The 18,460-nt window shown below is 36.8% G+C and overlaps 1 protein-coding gene across 1 annotated transcript in view; it reads left to right on the plus strand.

Moving 5' to 3' along the window:
• The window catches only part of ROS1 (ROS proto-oncogene 1, receptor tyrosine kinase), a 112,753-nt gene that overhangs the window by 38,363 nt on the left and 55,930 nt on the right, over window positions 1-18,460 (plus strand). Inside the window, 9 exon segments of the mRNA XM_076003030.1 lie at window positions 693-803; window positions 2,187-2,365; window positions 4,852-5,043; window positions 8,812-8,912; window positions 12,123-12,337; window positions 12,659-12,819; window positions 13,188-13,332; window positions 15,596-15,858; window positions 18,124-18,187. Coding sequence (XP_075859145.1) covers window positions 693-803; window positions 2,187-2,365; window positions 4,852-5,043; window positions 8,812-8,912; window positions 12,123-12,337; window positions 12,659-12,819; window positions 13,188-13,332; window positions 15,596-15,858; window positions 18,124-18,187 — 1,431 coding nt within the window.

Genomic DNA, 18,460 nt, shown 5'->3' on the forward strand with positions numbered 1-18,460 from the left:
TTAAAATTGCTTGCCTTAAATGTGGTCATTAGAATGAGAGTATGTTGCCCTCTTGAGTATGTGTTTATTGTCTGAGATTAGGAAAGCAAAAAAATCACTGTGTGCTTATTTAATTAATGTTTCTAACCTGGTATTTTAAACTTTCCAAGATATTTTTGAGGAAATACCATCATTTTCTTCTTCTTCATGGGTTCTTCATTCTCAGGGTTTATTAAGCATATTGCACTCCTGAACTCTGAAGGTCTTGCTGAGGGAAGTTGAGGGCTGTGAATTATGCTGAATTCTATCCTTCCATTGGCTGAAGGATAACTGTACCACTTACACTACTGTTGTTCGCACAGTTGCTTCTGGGCACTCTGAATGGGACCGTGACAAACAGTAGCCAAAACCAAAAACCAAAAACAAACAAACAAACAAAAAACCCAAATTCTGCCACGACCATGCACTGTTATAGAGGCAACATCCCCATATATTTCTCTTCACATTCAATTTCAAATATTTCTGTAAAAATCAGAAAGTATGCTTAATATGAGAGATTTTTCTATTAAGCAGATAATTACTCATATTCTTCCACAGTATTTTTCAAAATGCAGATATTCTTTTACTTTATAAAGAAAATCTTAGGGTATAAGATGAGCACCTAAAAATATGCCTTCTGTGATAGTTCTTTTAATTTCTTTTTTACCAAACAGCTACTGAACCACCATTTATTATGGCTGTGAAAGAAGATGGGCTTTGGAGTAAGCCACTAAATAGCTTTGGCCCGGGAGAGTTCCTGTCCTCTGATATAGGAAATGTGTCAGGTAAACACCAAGCCTTTTCTTCACTTGGGTGACAGGTTTCTACTCATAAGACTTTCCATGATAGTCAATAAATCAAAAGATTGAGTGTTTTGGTATTAGATCAATAATGAAAGGGAAAAATATTGACTGAACTATACTGCCAGTGATACTGTTAAGAAAAGGTCAGTTCTCAAGTATGAATTTTATTAATTCATAAAATGTGAGGCTATTTATTGATTTACACCCACTTCAGGAAAGCTCTGGTACAGTGCTCCTGTGTTCATCTGTCTTGCAGTCATAGCCTATCTTGTTCCACTAAAACAGTTGTACTTAAGTAATTTCCTATGCGTTTCCATAAGGCTGGAGCAAGACACTGCTGTATAGAGTTCTAAATAACATGTAAGAAAGCATTTGTTGACAAAGGGGATTAGTAAGTAATGAATGGATAACATTGTCTAGAAGGCATTAGATGGAAGAAAAGTCTTTTTTAATTTAATTTAATTTTTTTTGAGACAGAGTCTCACTTTGTTGCCCAGGCTAGAGTGAGTGCCGTGGCATCAGCCTAGCAACCTCACAGCAACCTCAAACTCCTGGGCTCAAGCAATTCTTCTGCCTCAGCCTCCCGAGTAGCTGGGACTACAGGCATGCACCACCATGCCTGGTTATTTTTTCTATATATATTAGTTGGCCAACTAATTTCTTTTCTATTTATAGTAGAGATGGGGTCTCACTCTTGCTCAGGCTGGTTTCGAACTCCTGATCTCGAGCAATCCGCCTGCCTTGGCCTCCCAGAGTGCCAGGATTACAGGCGTGAGCCACTGCACCCGGCCTGAAGAAAAGTCTTTATTTTAGGGTTGTGTAACAGTGATCTTGCCTGAAGATGACATATTCTATAATTCTGTAATTATATTATCTATTTTCTTGGGCATTAAAGTACAACAGCATTTCTGACCAATGTAGGAGCTGGCCTTAGAGGCAGTATAGTACTAATGGAAAGGATGTTCCTTTGGAGTTGGCTTGAACCTGGGTCCCCCCTCTTTTCATCTGTGAGGTCTTGGAAGAATAGGTAATCTCACCTTGTCTTAGATTTACCTTTCAAAAATGGGGATGATTCCTGCTTCATAACTTTGTTTCAGGAGTTAGGTGAGATATATAAAGTGCCTGGGACAATGTTTGGCAAAGAGGAGATATTCAATGTATGTTAATTCCTCTCCCCTGTTCCAAGGGTTAAGATTTTGGGATAATATTATTGCAATATTCTTGATAGATCCTTGAAGTTCTAGTGAATGTCTAGGTCAGTATATGCTTTAAAATTATATTGTGGTGCGTATGTGATTTGTTGACTCACCATGTTTCTGTTGACATATGTGAAAAATAACTGCTAATGATTTACTTTGTTTTGAGACATGGATTGGTATAACAACAGCCTCTACTACAGCGACATGAAAGGGGATGTTTATGTGTGGCTGCTGAATGGGACGGATATCTCAGAGAATTATCACATACCCAACATTGCGGGAGCAGGCGCTTTAGCTTTTGAGTGGCTGGGTCACTTTCTCTACTGGGCTGGAAAGACATACGTGGTGAGTTGAAGCCTGGCATTCTGGATGCTCTAGAAAAATGCCTGCCCACTGCAGTGACATGCATACATTTTCATGATTTTTTTCATACTTGGCGTATCACCTATGCTGTTATTTATTTAATGTTTGTCTTTAAACCTGCTCACTTTTAAAATGTGTCTATGTATAAATGAAATTTGGCATCACTGTTTGTTGTACTAGTTTGTATTTAAAATATTGAAAATATATTTCAAATGCTCCCCGGAGGGTCAAGGTCTTGGCAGGAACTCAGAGCACTCCAAAGGCACGATTCAAGGAGACTAAGTGAAGTGACTATTTTCAAAGGTGTGGACAGGGCTGGGGAAAAATGGACAAGGGATGGTGAAGCATCACCAGGGTTAGCAAGCATGGATATAACTCCAGGTGTGACAAGGCAAGAGGAAGAAGCGGGGGGATGTGGCGAGGGCTGTAGCTGCAGGGGAGCTGCTGACATGAACTGTGACTCTGTGTGCAGAAGCTCAGCCATTGTCAAGATGCCTGGTCTGGCAAGAAGTGAGCTAAGGGAATAAGTCCCCCAGCTTCTCTTTTCTCCTGCCTTCTGATCTCCCAGTGATTCCATTGGCTGAGCCTTACCAGAAGCCAGAGAACATGGCAGCCCAACTGATACTGTCTGTAGATATCATCAGCCTCTGGGGGAACAAGTAGGGTGGAGCAGGGTGGAAGGTAGACTGTGAGGAAACATGAAGACATCCAGCACACCTGTGGGGTGGTACACTTTGAAGAGAAGGGTGGTGGTTCATGATGAGAACACTGGCCTGACAGATCAAGAAATATGGTACTGAAATCATTTTCTAATCAGAAGGGTGTTTGTTGTCCATTTTTTATTTGTTTGACAATCATTTATCTACTACCAACATGTTGAAGGCCTAAGAGTAGGCATAGTAGGGAATATGAAGTAAATAGTAGACATAACTCTGCTCTTCTTAAAAAGTTTAACAGCTTTGTTGAGGTATAACTCATATACCATAAAATCCATCCTTTTATTATGTAGAATTCAAGGTTTTTCCATATTTTAAATGTTGTGCAGACATCACCACTTGTCCCTGCTCATTTGATGAGATAAAATATGTATACAAAATAATAAAAGAAAAGCAATATGGAGATACCTTAAAGCAATACAAGTGAATCTACCATTTGATCCAGCAATCCCATTACTGGGCATCTACCCAAAAGATCCAATGACACTCTACAAAAAAGACACCTGCACTTGAATGTTTATAGCAGCACAATTCATAATTGCAAGGCTGTGGAAACAGCCCAAGTGCCCATCAATCCAAGAATGGATTAATAAAATGTGGTATATGTATACCATGGAGTACTATTCAGCTCTAAGAAACAACGGTGATATAGCACACCTTATATTTTCCTGGTTAGAGCTGGAACCTATACTACTAAGTGAAGTTTCCTAAGAATGGAAAAACAAGCACCACATATACTCACCAGCAAACTGGTATTAGCTGAGCAGCACCTAAGTGGACACATAGGTACTATAGTAATAGGGTATTGGGCAGGTGGGAGGGGGTACATGGGTATATACATACATAATGAGTGAGATGTGCACCATCTGGGGGATGGTCATGCTGGAAACTCAGACTTGTGGAGGGAGAGGGGGAAAGGGCATTTATTGAAACCTTAAAATCTGTACCCCCATAATATGCTGGAATAAAAAAATAAAAAAAAATAATAAAAAGCATATGAAGCAGTGTATTTAGAGGCAAAGCAATAAGGTATAGTCTGGATCCATAAGTGCCAGAGATGTACAAGCAGTATGGAGTTGAGTGGGGTTAACCAGAATAGGTTAGTTACAAATAGTTTTGAAAAAGGAAGTGGAAAGTGGATATAAAAAATGGTGTCAAGTATTAATATTTGCTCTGTCTCTTATAACACTGTTTAACTCCAGGACAAATTGTTTGCTTAACCCAGTTTACTTGTAAAAAAACAGGGAACAAAAATCCCCATAGGCTTTATGTGAGGATTACAGGAGCAAATATTTTAAATATAGTACCTGGCACATTATAGGTCCTCAATAATGATGGCAATTAACATTAGGGAGATACACTGATAGAGAGGAGCAAGGAGAGATGTCATCACTTATAAGGATGCACACATTTTTTTTCAGGAGTCCAGGTGAATGTGTTCGTATCCAGCAGTGTTCTGATTGTCTGGATGTATAATTAGGAATAGCAAGTATTTTAACTCAAAATGAATTCACTTCCCTGCTTTTTGGAGACATGAAAAGAGATAAGCTCCATGAGGGCAGGTGCCATGCCTGTTTGCTGTTATGTTTCCAAGGTTTAGCATACTACCCAGCACATAGTGCTGACAGCTATTAACATTTGTGGTTGCATGAATGAATGGATGAATGTAGCAATTTACTAATACAATAAATTATTCTGGAATAATGATATCATTTGAAAATCATTAACTGACCAAACTATTATGTTTTGTAGATACAAAGGCAGTCTGTGTTGACAGGACACGCAGACATTGTGACTCATGTGAAGCTGTTGGTGAATGACATGGTGGTGGATTCAGTTGGTGGATATCTCTACTGGACCACACTCTACTCAGTTGAAAGCACCAGGCTAAATGGGGAAAGTTCCCTTATACTGCAGGCACAGCCTTGGTTTTCTGGGAAAAAGGTAACAGATTAAAAATGAGAATTGGTCATTTCATAATACTAAATGGTGCTATTCTATAGTTATGATAATATTATCTCTGCTTATTGTGAGTAGTTAGGATAGAATCTTAAAGGAAATACTGTTACAGTATGATCATACTATAATAAAATTTCTCTAAGCCTTATTTGATGGTCTTAATTGATTACATAAATTCAAATATATTAACACTATGGAGATTTTTATAGTTTGCTTTATTTTGAGTGAACCCACACTTAAAAGCATTTTAATTTCTAACTTTTTGTAGTCTTAAGGGCTTCTATTTAGTATTTCAGAGCTTCATATTGGGTGGAGATTAGGTGTTTTATTATTTTTAATCAGTTTTGGATACTGACTATTCTAAAAACTGTATGACACGTAAGCAAATTATTTGATTTCTCTGTGTCTATTTCCTTAACTGAAAAGTGGCATTATTAACTCTAATCCTACCTCTTAGTGTTGTTATGAAGATCATATGAGATAATTCATGTGAAGTAGTGGGAATAGTTCCAGGTACATGGTACATGCTCAATAGTTAAGCTTTTATTATTATAACTCAATCTGGAAAATACACCTGATATAGGAATATTTCTAAAGCAAATGTTACTTTTAGTTCCTCAACTTCTAGAAGCAATATCTATTTTTCTTAAACCTGTTTAGCTACCCCTTGGGTATCCATCTAAATTTCTGAATCTTATTTTTTTATCAGAATAATAATATATGTCCACTGTAGTAAACTTAGAAATTACAGAAAAGCATTAAGAAGAAATAAATCATTTATACCATTTCTACCTAATATATCCCTTAATTTTTCTTATTTTAAATCTTTTTTCTATGGAGATAAAATATATGTAATACAGAATACCAGACCATTTAAAAATATGTACATATATGAACTGATTGTTGAGTCACTTGATCACCTATTTCCATAGGATACCTGGGCCATATAATTCCTAGGATATGTAGAGACCTGATTGGTAATATAGATTATAACACAGATATTTAAGAGACAGAATTTATGCACCATATCCAAAGATTAGTCATTCTTGTCTAATTATAAAAAAATCCCTTAATTCTATTTTGGAGTCATTTGAATCTGAATACAAAATATATATATATGTTTTATGTCTCAAATATAATTGTTAGGAGAAAGCTCTTTCATTTGTTAAAAGCACATTGAAGATAATATATATCGCAAGAGTAACTGCCTCCCCACCCCCGGGGCTTTGTCAGTAATCTTTCCACTGTCCTTAAAGATACAGTTGTTTGAGTATTCCCACTAGTGAGGAAAAAGTTCTGGAGTGACCCTGAGGACTTTTCCATACATGAGTGGGCCATTAGGTGTCTCAGCATGTTTTGGGAAATACACCCTTCTTTAAATTCCCATTCTAAACCCTCTCCCAGGCTGGTGAGTGTTGTTGCTGCTTCTGCAAATCTATGTTCTGGTTCCATGGTTTGATGTCTGATGCATCTACCTTCATTAGTGCTGGTGGATGTTTGGAAGGCAAAGGTCTTCATGTCACTGTTGTTCATTTATGTCACTCACAGAATTATCATGTAGTAATAAAATACTTTGTAATCAGCAGATATAATGAAATACAATCAGCTGATTATTTATAGAAAGACACGATTATTTGTGTGATGAAAAAGGAGAGTGAAGTAAGACACTCATCTAAAGTGGAAGGATACTTTTACTCATGTCTGATGAGTTCAACTCATACTATATAGTACATTTTATCATAGAATTAAACTTTTAACATAAAAGATTTAGTTTGGCTCGAAGAGTTTGTTTCCAAGATATGGATGTTATTAGACATAACAATGGTTACCAAAGATGTATGGAACACCCTCTGACTCGGTTTAAATGTGAGGCTGCTGACTGATGCAGAGGAATGACCTGACACCTGAATTTTACTTATATTAATAGTTGGGATACCCGGGCGTGGTTGCTCATGCCTGTAATCCTAGCACTCTGGGAGGCCGAGGCGGGAGGATCGCTCAAGGTCAGGAGTTTGAAACCAGCCTTAACAAGAGCAAGACCGCATCTCTACTAAAAATAGAAAGAAATTAATTGGCAAACTAAAAATATATACAAAAAATTAGCCGGGCATGGTGGCGCATGCCTGTAGTCCCAGCTACTCAGGAGGCTGAGGCAGAAGGATCGCTTTAGCCCAGGAGTTTGAGGTTGCTGTGAGCTAGGCTGATGCCACGGCACTCACTCTAGCCCGGGCAACACAGTGAGACTCTGTCTCAAAAAAAAAAATAAAAAAAAAATAGTTGGAATAATTTGTTGTAGTCTAGCAAAAAGGAGTTGTAGAATCTCTGTTTTAAAAAAAGAGATGAAATAGAGTCAATTTGTAATGTAGAAACTCTAGTGCCTTCTTCTTATAAATAACCAAACATGATTAATCTGATTTCATGTTAATTGAAAAAAGTAATAACCTTCTTTTAGCATGAACAAGATATGATTCAACTCCAAAAAAGCTGGGAATTTCTAGAATAGGTTTTTATCTTCTGGGGATGGCGTCTGTAGAATTGTCCTGGGGATAGAAGGCTGTGATATATATGACAACTGAAGGGCTCCTGCAGTTATGTGCCTTATGACTGTTTCTTTGCAGCAGTATAACCTGTCAGGAAGTATTTTTAGTTCTCAGACACCTTATTGTATTCTTCTTACATTTTTCACTGGCTCGTTTTTGTTTAAATGCTACATCTTGCTAAAGATGTAGCCATCAAGTTAAATCCTGTCTGGTACCTCTCAGCCTCTAGGTATGCTCTAGTGAAACTTCACTACTCAGACCAGGTTCCTAGAAATCTCAGATTATTTGAAAAATATCTATAAAGCCAAAGAAAGAAAAAGGTTCTTTGGTAACTTTTATCTCATGCACTCTGTTTAATAGAAGAAGCAGCCTATCCTCATCTAGACAACTGGATGTATTAATATTAAGATATGGATTGCAACAAGAAAATAAAGAGCAGTAAGAAGTGGTTTTCAGATGTCATCTGGAAATAGGGCTTTATATACACATGACTGTTCAATTTTAACACATAAACACCCTATGTGTATGATCTTTATAAAGTATATCAGATTTTTTTTGCAATTAATAGAAAATACAATTCAAAATGGTTTAAAGCATTGGTGGCACACTGGAATTACATGGGGAGTTTTAAAACATGCTGGAGACCAGGTTCCATCCCCAGAGATCATGATTTAATAAAGTGCAGCCGGGGAATTGAGGATTTAAAAAGACTTCACAGATGATTCTAATGTGCATCAATATTGGAGAACAACTGGTTTAAACAACAATGAAATCAATTGGTTCATGTGGCTAAAGAATCTAGAGCCATAGCTAGCTAAAGCCATAAAGACAAGGCTTGACACAGGCTCAATGTTTCAGATTCAGTAAAGCTGAAGTGTGGTTAAGAATTTGTATTTGTACGAAGTTTCCAGATGGTACTGCTGTTGCTGGTCCAGGAATCACACTTTGATAACCACTGGAGCTAAGTGCATAAAAGTGAATAACAGATACTCCCTGATTTTTGGAGAATTTTAGGACACCAGTACTTATCGTCAAATAAAGTAGTAATAGGCATAATCACATAATTTTTATATTCAGCAAAAGGTAAAAATCACTGAGTTTATTATTCCAAAGAAGAAGTTAAAGAGAAATCTGTAGTTTAAGTGTGACTTATTCACAAATATATGCTTCAAACATACATTTGGTTCATTTTCTTACCTTATTTTCCATTTAGGTAATTGCTCTAACTTTAGACCTCAGTGATGGGCTCCTGTATTGGCTGGTTCAAGATAGTCAATGTATTCACCTGTACACAGCTATTCTTCGGGGACAGAGGTAAGTAGTATCCCTTAAAGGCAATTGGTTGAGAAGAAAACAACTTGCCCTTCAGTTATATAAATGATAATGCATGAAAATTCATTTATTCTTTGAATAAACATTTACTAACTATCCACTGTGTTGCAGCCATTGTGCTTGTGGGGAAAGGTAGGTTTGTAAACAACTAATTACAGTAGAGTATGGAAAGTGCTGTGATGAGTGCCTTGGAGACACTGTGGCGAATGCTACTCAAGAGCCCAGGAAGTGTATGGATGAGTTTTTCTGCTGCTTAATAAAGTAGTGTGTACATTATAGAGTGAAGGCAGAAATCTTCCTGTGATGTCACAAACAAAAACTAGAGAGTGGAAAAGACCACATGAGTTCTTCTTGATTTGTGTCCTCAAACTAATCCCTCTGTTCTGTTCTTGTTGGTATCTCTACATTTTCCATATTGGCACTGTCAGATATTTTTTGTATAAATTTTATACTTTCGTTATTTAAAATTAAGTATATTTTACATAATGTGAAATGCTCAGTTCTTAAGCTCAGATCTTAAGTGTTCCATTATATCAGTTTTGACAAATGCATTTTAAGGCAATAGAACATATTCATCATCACAGAAAGTTCCCTGTGCATTTTCCGAATAATTTTCCCCACCCCAGAAGTTTGTATTTTTTGTGTCTGGGTTCTTTTTTTTTTGAGACAGAGTCTCGGTTTGTTGCCCAGGCTAGAGTGAGTGCCGTGGCGTCAGCCTAGCTCACAGCAACCTCAAACTCCTGGGCTCGAGCGATCCTTCTGCCTCAGCCTCCCGAGTAGCTGGGACTACAGGCATGCGCCACCATGCCCGGCTAATTTTTTTATATATATATCAGTTGGCCAATTAATTTCTTTCTATTTATAGTAGAGACGGGGTCTCGCTCTTGCTCAGGCTGGTTTTGAACTCCTGACCTTGAGCAATCCTCCCGCCTCGGCCTCCCAAGAGCTAGGATTACAGGCGTGAGCCACCGCGCCCGGCTGTGTCTGTGTTCTTTTACTTAGCATAATATCTTTTAAGATTAGTCCCTTGTATGTATTAGTTTTTCCTATTTATTGCTGAGTAGTATTTCATTGTGTGAATATGCCATAGTCTGCTTATCCATTCCAGGATAAACATGTCTTGATGGGTATTTGGATTGCTTCCTAATATTGCTGTTGTGAATAAAACTGAATATTTGCATACAAAGCTTTTTGTGGATTTATACTTGGATAAATATCCAGGAGTGATATTGCTGGGTGATAGGGTAGATATATGTTTATATTCTTAAATAGTTGCCACCCAACAGTTTTTCTAAGTGTTTGTGCCAATTTACATTCTCATAAAAAATGTATAAGAGTTCTGGTTGCTCCATATCCTCCCAACAGTTGACCTTGGGAATCTTATTTATTTTCACCATTCATTGGTGTTAGTAGTAGTATATCATTGTGATTTTAATTAGCACTTTTCTGATGGCTATCAATTTTTATCACTTTTTCATTTGTTGTCAGTCATCTATGTGTATTCTTTCATGATGTGTCTGTCAAGTATTTTTCTCCTTTTTAAACTGGTTGCCTTTTCATTATTGAGTTGCAGGAGATCTTTGCCCTATATATAAGTATTTGGTTGAATATATGTGTTGTGAATATTTTCTCACAGTGTTTGCCTCACCTATTTATTTTCTTGGTTGTGTGTCTTAATGAGTAGAAGATTTAAATTTTGATAAAGTCCAATTTATAAATTTTTTTCTTTTATGGTTGGTGCTGTTTTCTATAAGAAATCTTTGCCTATCCAAAGGTTGTGAAGATTTTATACTATGTTTTTTCTAGAAGATTTATTGTTTTAGCTTTCATGATTAGATCTGTGATCCAGCTTAAATTGATTTTGGGGTATGGTGTGAGGTAGGGGTTAAGATTTTATTTTTCTTTTTATATGTATATCTAGTTGTTCTAGCACCACTTGCTGAAGAGATTTTCCCTTTCTTTATTTAATTGCTTTGCCACCTTTATTGAAAATAATTTGAATGTGTATATGTGGGTCAATTTGATGAAATGGGATCAGCTTTACCCAGGTGCAGAATTGTTAGTATTGTTATTTCCACAATTTATAGGTCATTAAAGGAGAAGTTAAATTATTTGCCTAAAGCCAAATATTTACTAATTGGATGAGCTGGGTTTCATGCAGTTCTGTCTGTTTTTGAAGCATCACCCACACTGCAAATTCATTAATTCACGGTGGGGCATAGTTTTATTCAGGAATGAGAATAACCATGTGGGCATGTAGGCCATGCCCTCTTTGCATTGTGTGAACTGGGTTAGGTGTGAGGTGATTGCTTGAAGAACGAGGTATTTGAGCGAATGTTCTTAGGTAGACTGGAAGGATGCCCACCCAGGCCAGTGCCAGAGCTGATGACAAACTCTGCTCCGACAGAGCTGTTATGTGTCTCTAGGGCCTGGAGTCCTCCTGGCCAACACATTCAGAAACTGTCGTCCCTGTGAATTCTGGATAAATGGCCATAAATTCTTGCACTTTGGGTGTCTCCTTTTTTTCAAATCTCTCAATACAATAGGCTTTCCTTTTAAAAGTCACAATTATTCCTGAACCCTAACTCTTACTATTTCCAGCATGATTTACTGCATTGTCTTTGGTTGGTCTCAAAGCCTTTCTGCTTCACATCTGTAGGCTATCTTTGAGCCTTGTGTACAGATGGCAACTTTATACTTTATACATTGTTTTTTACTGGTTTCATTTCTGAATACTAATCTTATTTCCAAGTCCTGTAAGTACCTTCCCTCACATCTTTCTTATGCTTATGCAACTGTTATAGGAGCACATGGAATAAACCAAAGATGTGATCTCTATACTAATCGAGTAATGAGAATTCAGCTTGTCTCTTTGGTGTAGAGTTTTACCAAAGATCACAAATCTTTTATAAAAGCTGAAACCTATGTAAACAGTCTTAACTATTGCAATATTACATTTATAAGAAAAGCCCTTAGAAAATTTACTTTAGCTCAACTGCTTTAAGAAAAGTGTAAAAAATCAACTTAACATGAAATTAAAAATAATGACAATTACTGTCGCAAAGTATTTTGTTTCCTTTCATACGTACATACACACACATACTCACAAATACATATTCTTAGGAGGACTTGCATGGACCAGCCCTTCCCCTACTTTAGACACACACACTAACTGTTGTTGTGTTTTAGCAGTGTTGGGAATACCATCATCACAGAATTTGCAGCCTGGAGTACTTCTGAAATTTCCCAGAATGCACTGATGTACTATAGTGGCCGGCTCTTCTGGATCAATGGCTTTAGGATTATCACAACTCAGGAAATAGCTCAGAGAACCAGTGTCTCTGTGTTGGAAGCAGCCAAATTTAATCAGTTCACAATTATTCAGACATCCCTCAAACCACTGCCAGGTACAATATTTTATTCCTGCCTACCCTTTCTCCTCTACACCTTTTGTTAAATAAATGGTTAAGATGGGAGTTTTTCTTAAGAATTATGTTTTAAGAGGAACAAAGCTTTCTGTTGGTTTTCTTGCAGTCAGTTTAATCTTAACCCAAATTTGTAGCCTTAAAAAGTCAGAAAAAGATAATTTTCAGGATATATTAAAGGAAAGAGCAATTTTGTTTTAGTTCTAATTATCAGTAATTTTTATAGATTTTCCATGATTTCTATATTGATCAATAATCCTAAGTCCTTTCTCCTTCTATTTCTTTCTTTTTTTCATTCCTTAGGGAATTTTTCCTTTACCCCAAAGGTTATCCCAGATTCTGTTCAAGTGTCCTCATTTAGGATTGAAGGAAATGCTTCAAGTTTTCAAGTTCTGTGGGATGCACCCCCTGCAGTGGACTGGGGTGCAGTTTTCTACAGTGTGGAATTTAGTGCTCCTTCTAAGGTATGGTGTTGGTTCTAGTAACTTCTACTTCCCACATAGACTGTACCATCAGTATCAGCCCTGCCCACATTGATTTGTACTTTCTTCACTGAGCCAACCCCATTTTTATCATTCCCATGGCATTTGGTTATTAAGATTATTCCCAAGAACACTTGTTTACAGCCAGGCTGCTTAGTGCTAACTGCTGTGTGGGACATACTTTAACTGGTCTGTGTAGTATAAAACATGGGACTGACCAAAATTAGCATTTCCAAAATTGCAAGTTTTGATTTTACATGTGAACCAAAGTTTGGAGATCTTAGTTAATAGGAACAAAGTATTTTATAATTCTCCCTCTAAGAAAATACTGTTTTGTGCTTATATTTTAGTTCTTGGCTAGTGAACGGCAGCCTTTACCTGCATTTACTGTGGAAGGGCTGGAGCCCTATGCCTTATTTAATCTTTCTGTCACTCCTTATACGTACTGGGGAAAGGGCCCCAAAACATCTCTATCACTTCGAGCACCTGAAACAGGTAAAGGGTTAAAAATCCCTTTTTTTTAAACAAAAGACAGAACCTCACTTTCTATGAGCTGGAACGGACAGTTAATAATATTTTAAAATAACTTTCAGTTTCATAGATGTGTTTAGATTCAATACCATTTCAATGACTTTTTGGAGATTAGAATAGCACCATTAACATAAATTTACATAATTTATTCCAAAAGAATATTTCAAAGATTTCTTAATGACTGTTTCATTTGATTGTAGTGATATATAAGATGCGGAAACATGTCTCAGGTAATTTATAAAATCCTTCATAAGGAAAATGGGCACTTAAGAGCAGAGATTTTTTTGGAAGGCAGGCTGTTCTCATAGATGGTAACTCAGAATCTTGTGAGTGAATAACCTATGTCTAAATTTAATGTTTTTGGGGGAATATATTTTATTTTTTTTATTTTATTTTTTTATTTTTTTGCTCCGCCCCCCCGGGAATATATTTTAAAAAGAATACTAGCTAAAAAGAATATATTACATGTATACAAAGCCCAGTTGTATGTATCGCTCCTTTATTAAAAATTTATTACATACTAATTATGTGTCAGAAACATCATTTCATTTGGTTCTAACACAGCTCTTTGGTAGGTAGGACAGATGATATTATCTTGTGATTATACAAGGGAGAAAATGGAAGCCCAGTAGTTGTCCAAATAAAATAGCTACTAAATGGTAGGGGTGGGACTTAATCTAGACTTTTCACTACAGTTTCATCCAATCTCCATTTAGTCATTGTTGCAAATGTTGGTAAATGAGAGTATCCTATTGATTTAATTCATGTAAACTTCCTAGTACAGGACCTGGCAGACAGTAAAAACTCAATAAATATAGATATCCACTCACCATTGCAATTTTTACTGTTAAGATCTTTTCAACACTATTCATCCATGAATCACACAACAGGAACATAGAGGAGCCTGGGAAGGTTCTGGAGCAGTTAGGTGTGCTCTGTTTGAGACTGTCTCAGGATATCAGCTTTGGTTGGATTGTTCTGTGGAAATGGACTTGACTGCATCCACCAGGGATCCGCTGGGGGCAAGGGTTAACTGTGCTCTGCTGGATGCTGGAGTGATAAGGAAGAATGATAACATTTGGCTTTTACATTCAGGAAATTGACAATATAGCCAGGAAGTTGTTCAAATTGACCAATATTTATTAAGCACTTACTGTGTGCCAGTCCTATACTAGATTTGGGGGGATTTAACAACGGATAAGAAAAGATGCTTTCTCTGATGGAGCTCATAAAACAGTGTAGAGATAAACACATACACAGCGAACAATAATAGAAACAAGACAGTGATAACTGAGTAGCAGTGGCACAGAGTGACTAGATGGGACTATGAAACCTGCACCTATGTCAAACTGACTCAGGCATTCTTAGGAGAGGGAGATGCACATGGACTTGCATGGCCAGGCAAGGCCTTAGGGGAGTGGGAATTTGAGCTGGGCCCTGAGGGATGGAGCCAGAGGAGATATCCCATGTGAGAAGCACAATGTAAGAAGGCCTGGAGATTGAATAATGGCGTGAGTGCTGAACTAAGAAGCAATGTGATTGGAATGGGGGAGGGGGTGGAGACCTTGTGGAGAAGTCCTAAGAAAGAAGGGGGACAACTAGGGTAGAATGACTTGGCAACCAGACAGAGGAATTTCTTTTGATTAAAGAATGGAGAGAGATTGAATTGCTTGGTTTGGCTCTAGAATAAATGAATACTCTCAACCTATACCCTTGGGGTGTTATAAGCCTTCTCTAAAACTTCCTGCCTTCTAGGGTATTCAGGGTGAGAGGGCCTAGATCCCTGAAATATGCTGTATTTTATACCCTGAACTAGCTGAAGGCTGATTAGAGTCACTGCCATCACTGCTGATGGCTGGCATTTCCACCTTCAGGGAAATGACTCAGGAAGAGAGTGAATAATACGGCACTTTATATGGAGAACCAGACACCTTCCATTTACACAGGGCACAGATAAGAAAGATGTGCTTAAGTGGTAGTGAGAAGGATTTGGGTTGGACATAAGGTAGTCTGCCTGTCAGTAAGATTTGCTAAAGTGTCAGGATAGGTTCCTAAAGAAATGGAATATTCTATGGAATATTCTCTTCTGAAGACCTTTAAGAATGAGATAGATATACCTCAGCTCTCTGGAATGAGAGGTATTTATTGTTCAGTTGTTCCACACCCCTGTCATGAGTGGTAAAAGTCGACTTTATATTCTTTTCTGCCCTGTGTGTCTGCTTTGCAGTTCCATCAGCACCAGAGAATCCCCGTATATTTGCATTACTAAGTGGAAAATACCACAACAGGAATGAAGTTGTGGTGGAATTTAGGTGGGATAAACCTAAGCACGCAAATGGTGTGTTAACAAGGTTTGAAATTTTCTATCAAATATCCAACCAAAGTGATACAAACAGAACATTTGACGACTGGATTGCTGTCAATGTCACTCCCTCAATGATGTCTTTGCAACTTGAGGGCATGAGTCCCAGGTGCCTTGTGGCCTTCCAGGTATGAGGGAGAAAACAGAGATATGGGAGTCTTAATCATGCAAACAGAAGGTTAATTAAAGGACTAGGTGAAGAATTCTGCCACTCTGTCAGGAATTTGGGGTACATTGTGATCAGAGGGGTCAAATGGGTGGCACAAATTCAGAAAGGAGAGGGGATGGTGCGGGTAAAGGACATCTGGACAACTTTCACACACTCAGGATACTTTTAAGATTCAGAGTAAACCATTCTTTTTCTTTGAATCTTTTTCAAAAGAAAAAGCCAGGTCTCTGGGTGTTCCAGTCAGTTACCAAAGCTGCAGTGCTGAGAATCATCTGGATGTCCTGACTTGGAGCTGCCAATGGGAATACAAGCTGGGGGTTGGCATAGGTGATATCTCACAGTTACCACTTATCTATGGATAGAGCAGAAAAGAGAGAATAGCAGTCAAAAAAATTCCATTGCCACCCTATTCTGACATTTTAAATTTCGTATGAAATAGCTCTCCACTTATAATAGATGGCTAGATAATTTTCATACCCTCATTGATGACTGTGTTGATGATAATGTACACATTTAGAGTTATTTTCCGTTTTTTTCTCAGGGAAAATGTTTTGAGAAGTGTTTTAGAGATTTGAGTTGCCTATGGATCTATTTTCTTTTTGTAAAATTCTAATTTAGTAACTATTTTGATAACTGATTACATATACTAGTCAAATAAGTTATACATGAAAGTTGAAGATAATACATATTCCTATTTAAGAATTATGAGTGTTCCAGTTAAGTAAATGTTCTGGTTAAGTGTATCTGTCTATATTTATATATAGTTTCAAATTTTAGTCACCATAGAACTGTGCAAAGTGACATGCATGGATATGTATGTTTCATTTAACACAGTCCTGTACAAAAGCAAAGACTGCTTATATATATATATATACATATATATATACACATATATATATGCACAGTTAGAAATTATACACAGATAGATATAGTAAAATACATTTATTTATTTATAATTTTTTTTTAGAGACAGGGTCTCACTCTGTCTCCCAGGTTGGAGTGCAGTGGCACCATCATAGTTCACTGCAGCCTTGAATTCCTGGGCTCAAGTGATTCTCTTGCCTTAGTATCCTGAGTAGACGGGGCTATAGGCATATACCACCAGGTCTGGCTAATTTTTTGTTTTTTGTAGAGATAGGGTCTTATTATGTTGTCCAGGCTAGTCTCAAACTCCTGGTCTCAAGTGATCATCCCACCTTAGCTCCCAAAGTAATGAATTACAAGCATGAGCCACTGTGCCTGGCTGTAAAATGTATTTAATACTAGACGTATAGGAAAAATAACCCAATGTTTTATTGATTGAGAGACTACTTGAGGCTGTATATTTTGATGCTATCATTACAGATATCAATTTTCTTTGTAGACTATTGTACACATGCAAAATTTGGAAATAGAAATTAAAATGATTTATCATACAATAAAAAATATCTATAAAAATGTTTAAAACTTTACTGTTAGGATGTGGCATAGTCCAGTGGGAAGAAAAACACACAGATCTCAGAAGACTTGGTCCTTATGCCAGTTTCTACATATGTCTTTGTGGATGAGTTACTTACCTTAATTATGATCCCAGTCAAGTCTACTCTTAGTATGTTGTGAGGACCAAAAGAGATAATGTATGTGAAAATGGTTTGAAATGTATAATCATTTTCAAATATAAAGTTTAATTATTTTTTAATAAATCCTCTTCTTAAAATGTACAGTAAATTTAGTTATTTGAAGCTTCTAACTGTTGAATTCAAGATAAATGCAAATTTACCATAATTTGTATAATTTTGTTTCTTTTAAACATTCTATAAGATTTAATTTTGGAAATAGCTGAAGACCTTTTAAAGTGTTTAATTGACAAATAAATATTGTATATATTCAAGGTGTATGACATGATGATCATACACACTGTGTAATGATTATGACAATCAAATTAACTAAACATCCATCACCACCCATGCTTTACATAGAATCCTCAGACCTTTTTTAGTAATGCTTTTGTTTGCATGAAATGTTTGCACCATTTCTTTGTACTTTTCTAGATGAGAAAACCCAACAACATGAGTATAGAGCTCTATATTTCCTCTTAGTGATTTATTACTATACATTGATGTAAAATAACTATTTAAAACTATCAGGAGTGACACATGAAACATTCAATTATTTGTCAATCTCAGAACTTAATCATTGCCGCTGAGAACACTGTTGAATGCAGTTTTTTATTGCCTTTGCTTAGGTTCGAGTCTTCACATCTAAAGGGCCAGGACCATTTTCTGACATAATAAAGTCTACAATATCAGGTATTTGTTATATAGAATCTGTGTGAATAACAATTTAAAAATGTTTTGTGCCCATTGGTATTTTCAGGGATATGAACACTGTCTCTGAGTTGAAGTTAAGGTCAGATAAAATTATCAATTTTGATTTTCAACAAAACATGTTTAAATAAACCTGGGGGTAGAGAGGCTACAGTCCTCACTCACTGAGACAATGTACCAGATGACCCAGAGGGAAGATGGATTTCAAAACTGCCTGATGCTGGATCAAGAGACTTTGCTAAACTTAAAGTTAGT

This window comes from Microcebus murinus, chromosome 5 (assembly GCF_040939455.1).
Source record: "Microcebus murinus isolate Inina chromosome 5, M.murinus_Inina_mat1.0, whole genome shotgun sequence".
Classification (NCBI taxonomy): Eukaryota; Metazoa; Chordata; class Mammalia; order Primates; family Cheirogaleidae; genus Microcebus; species Microcebus murinus.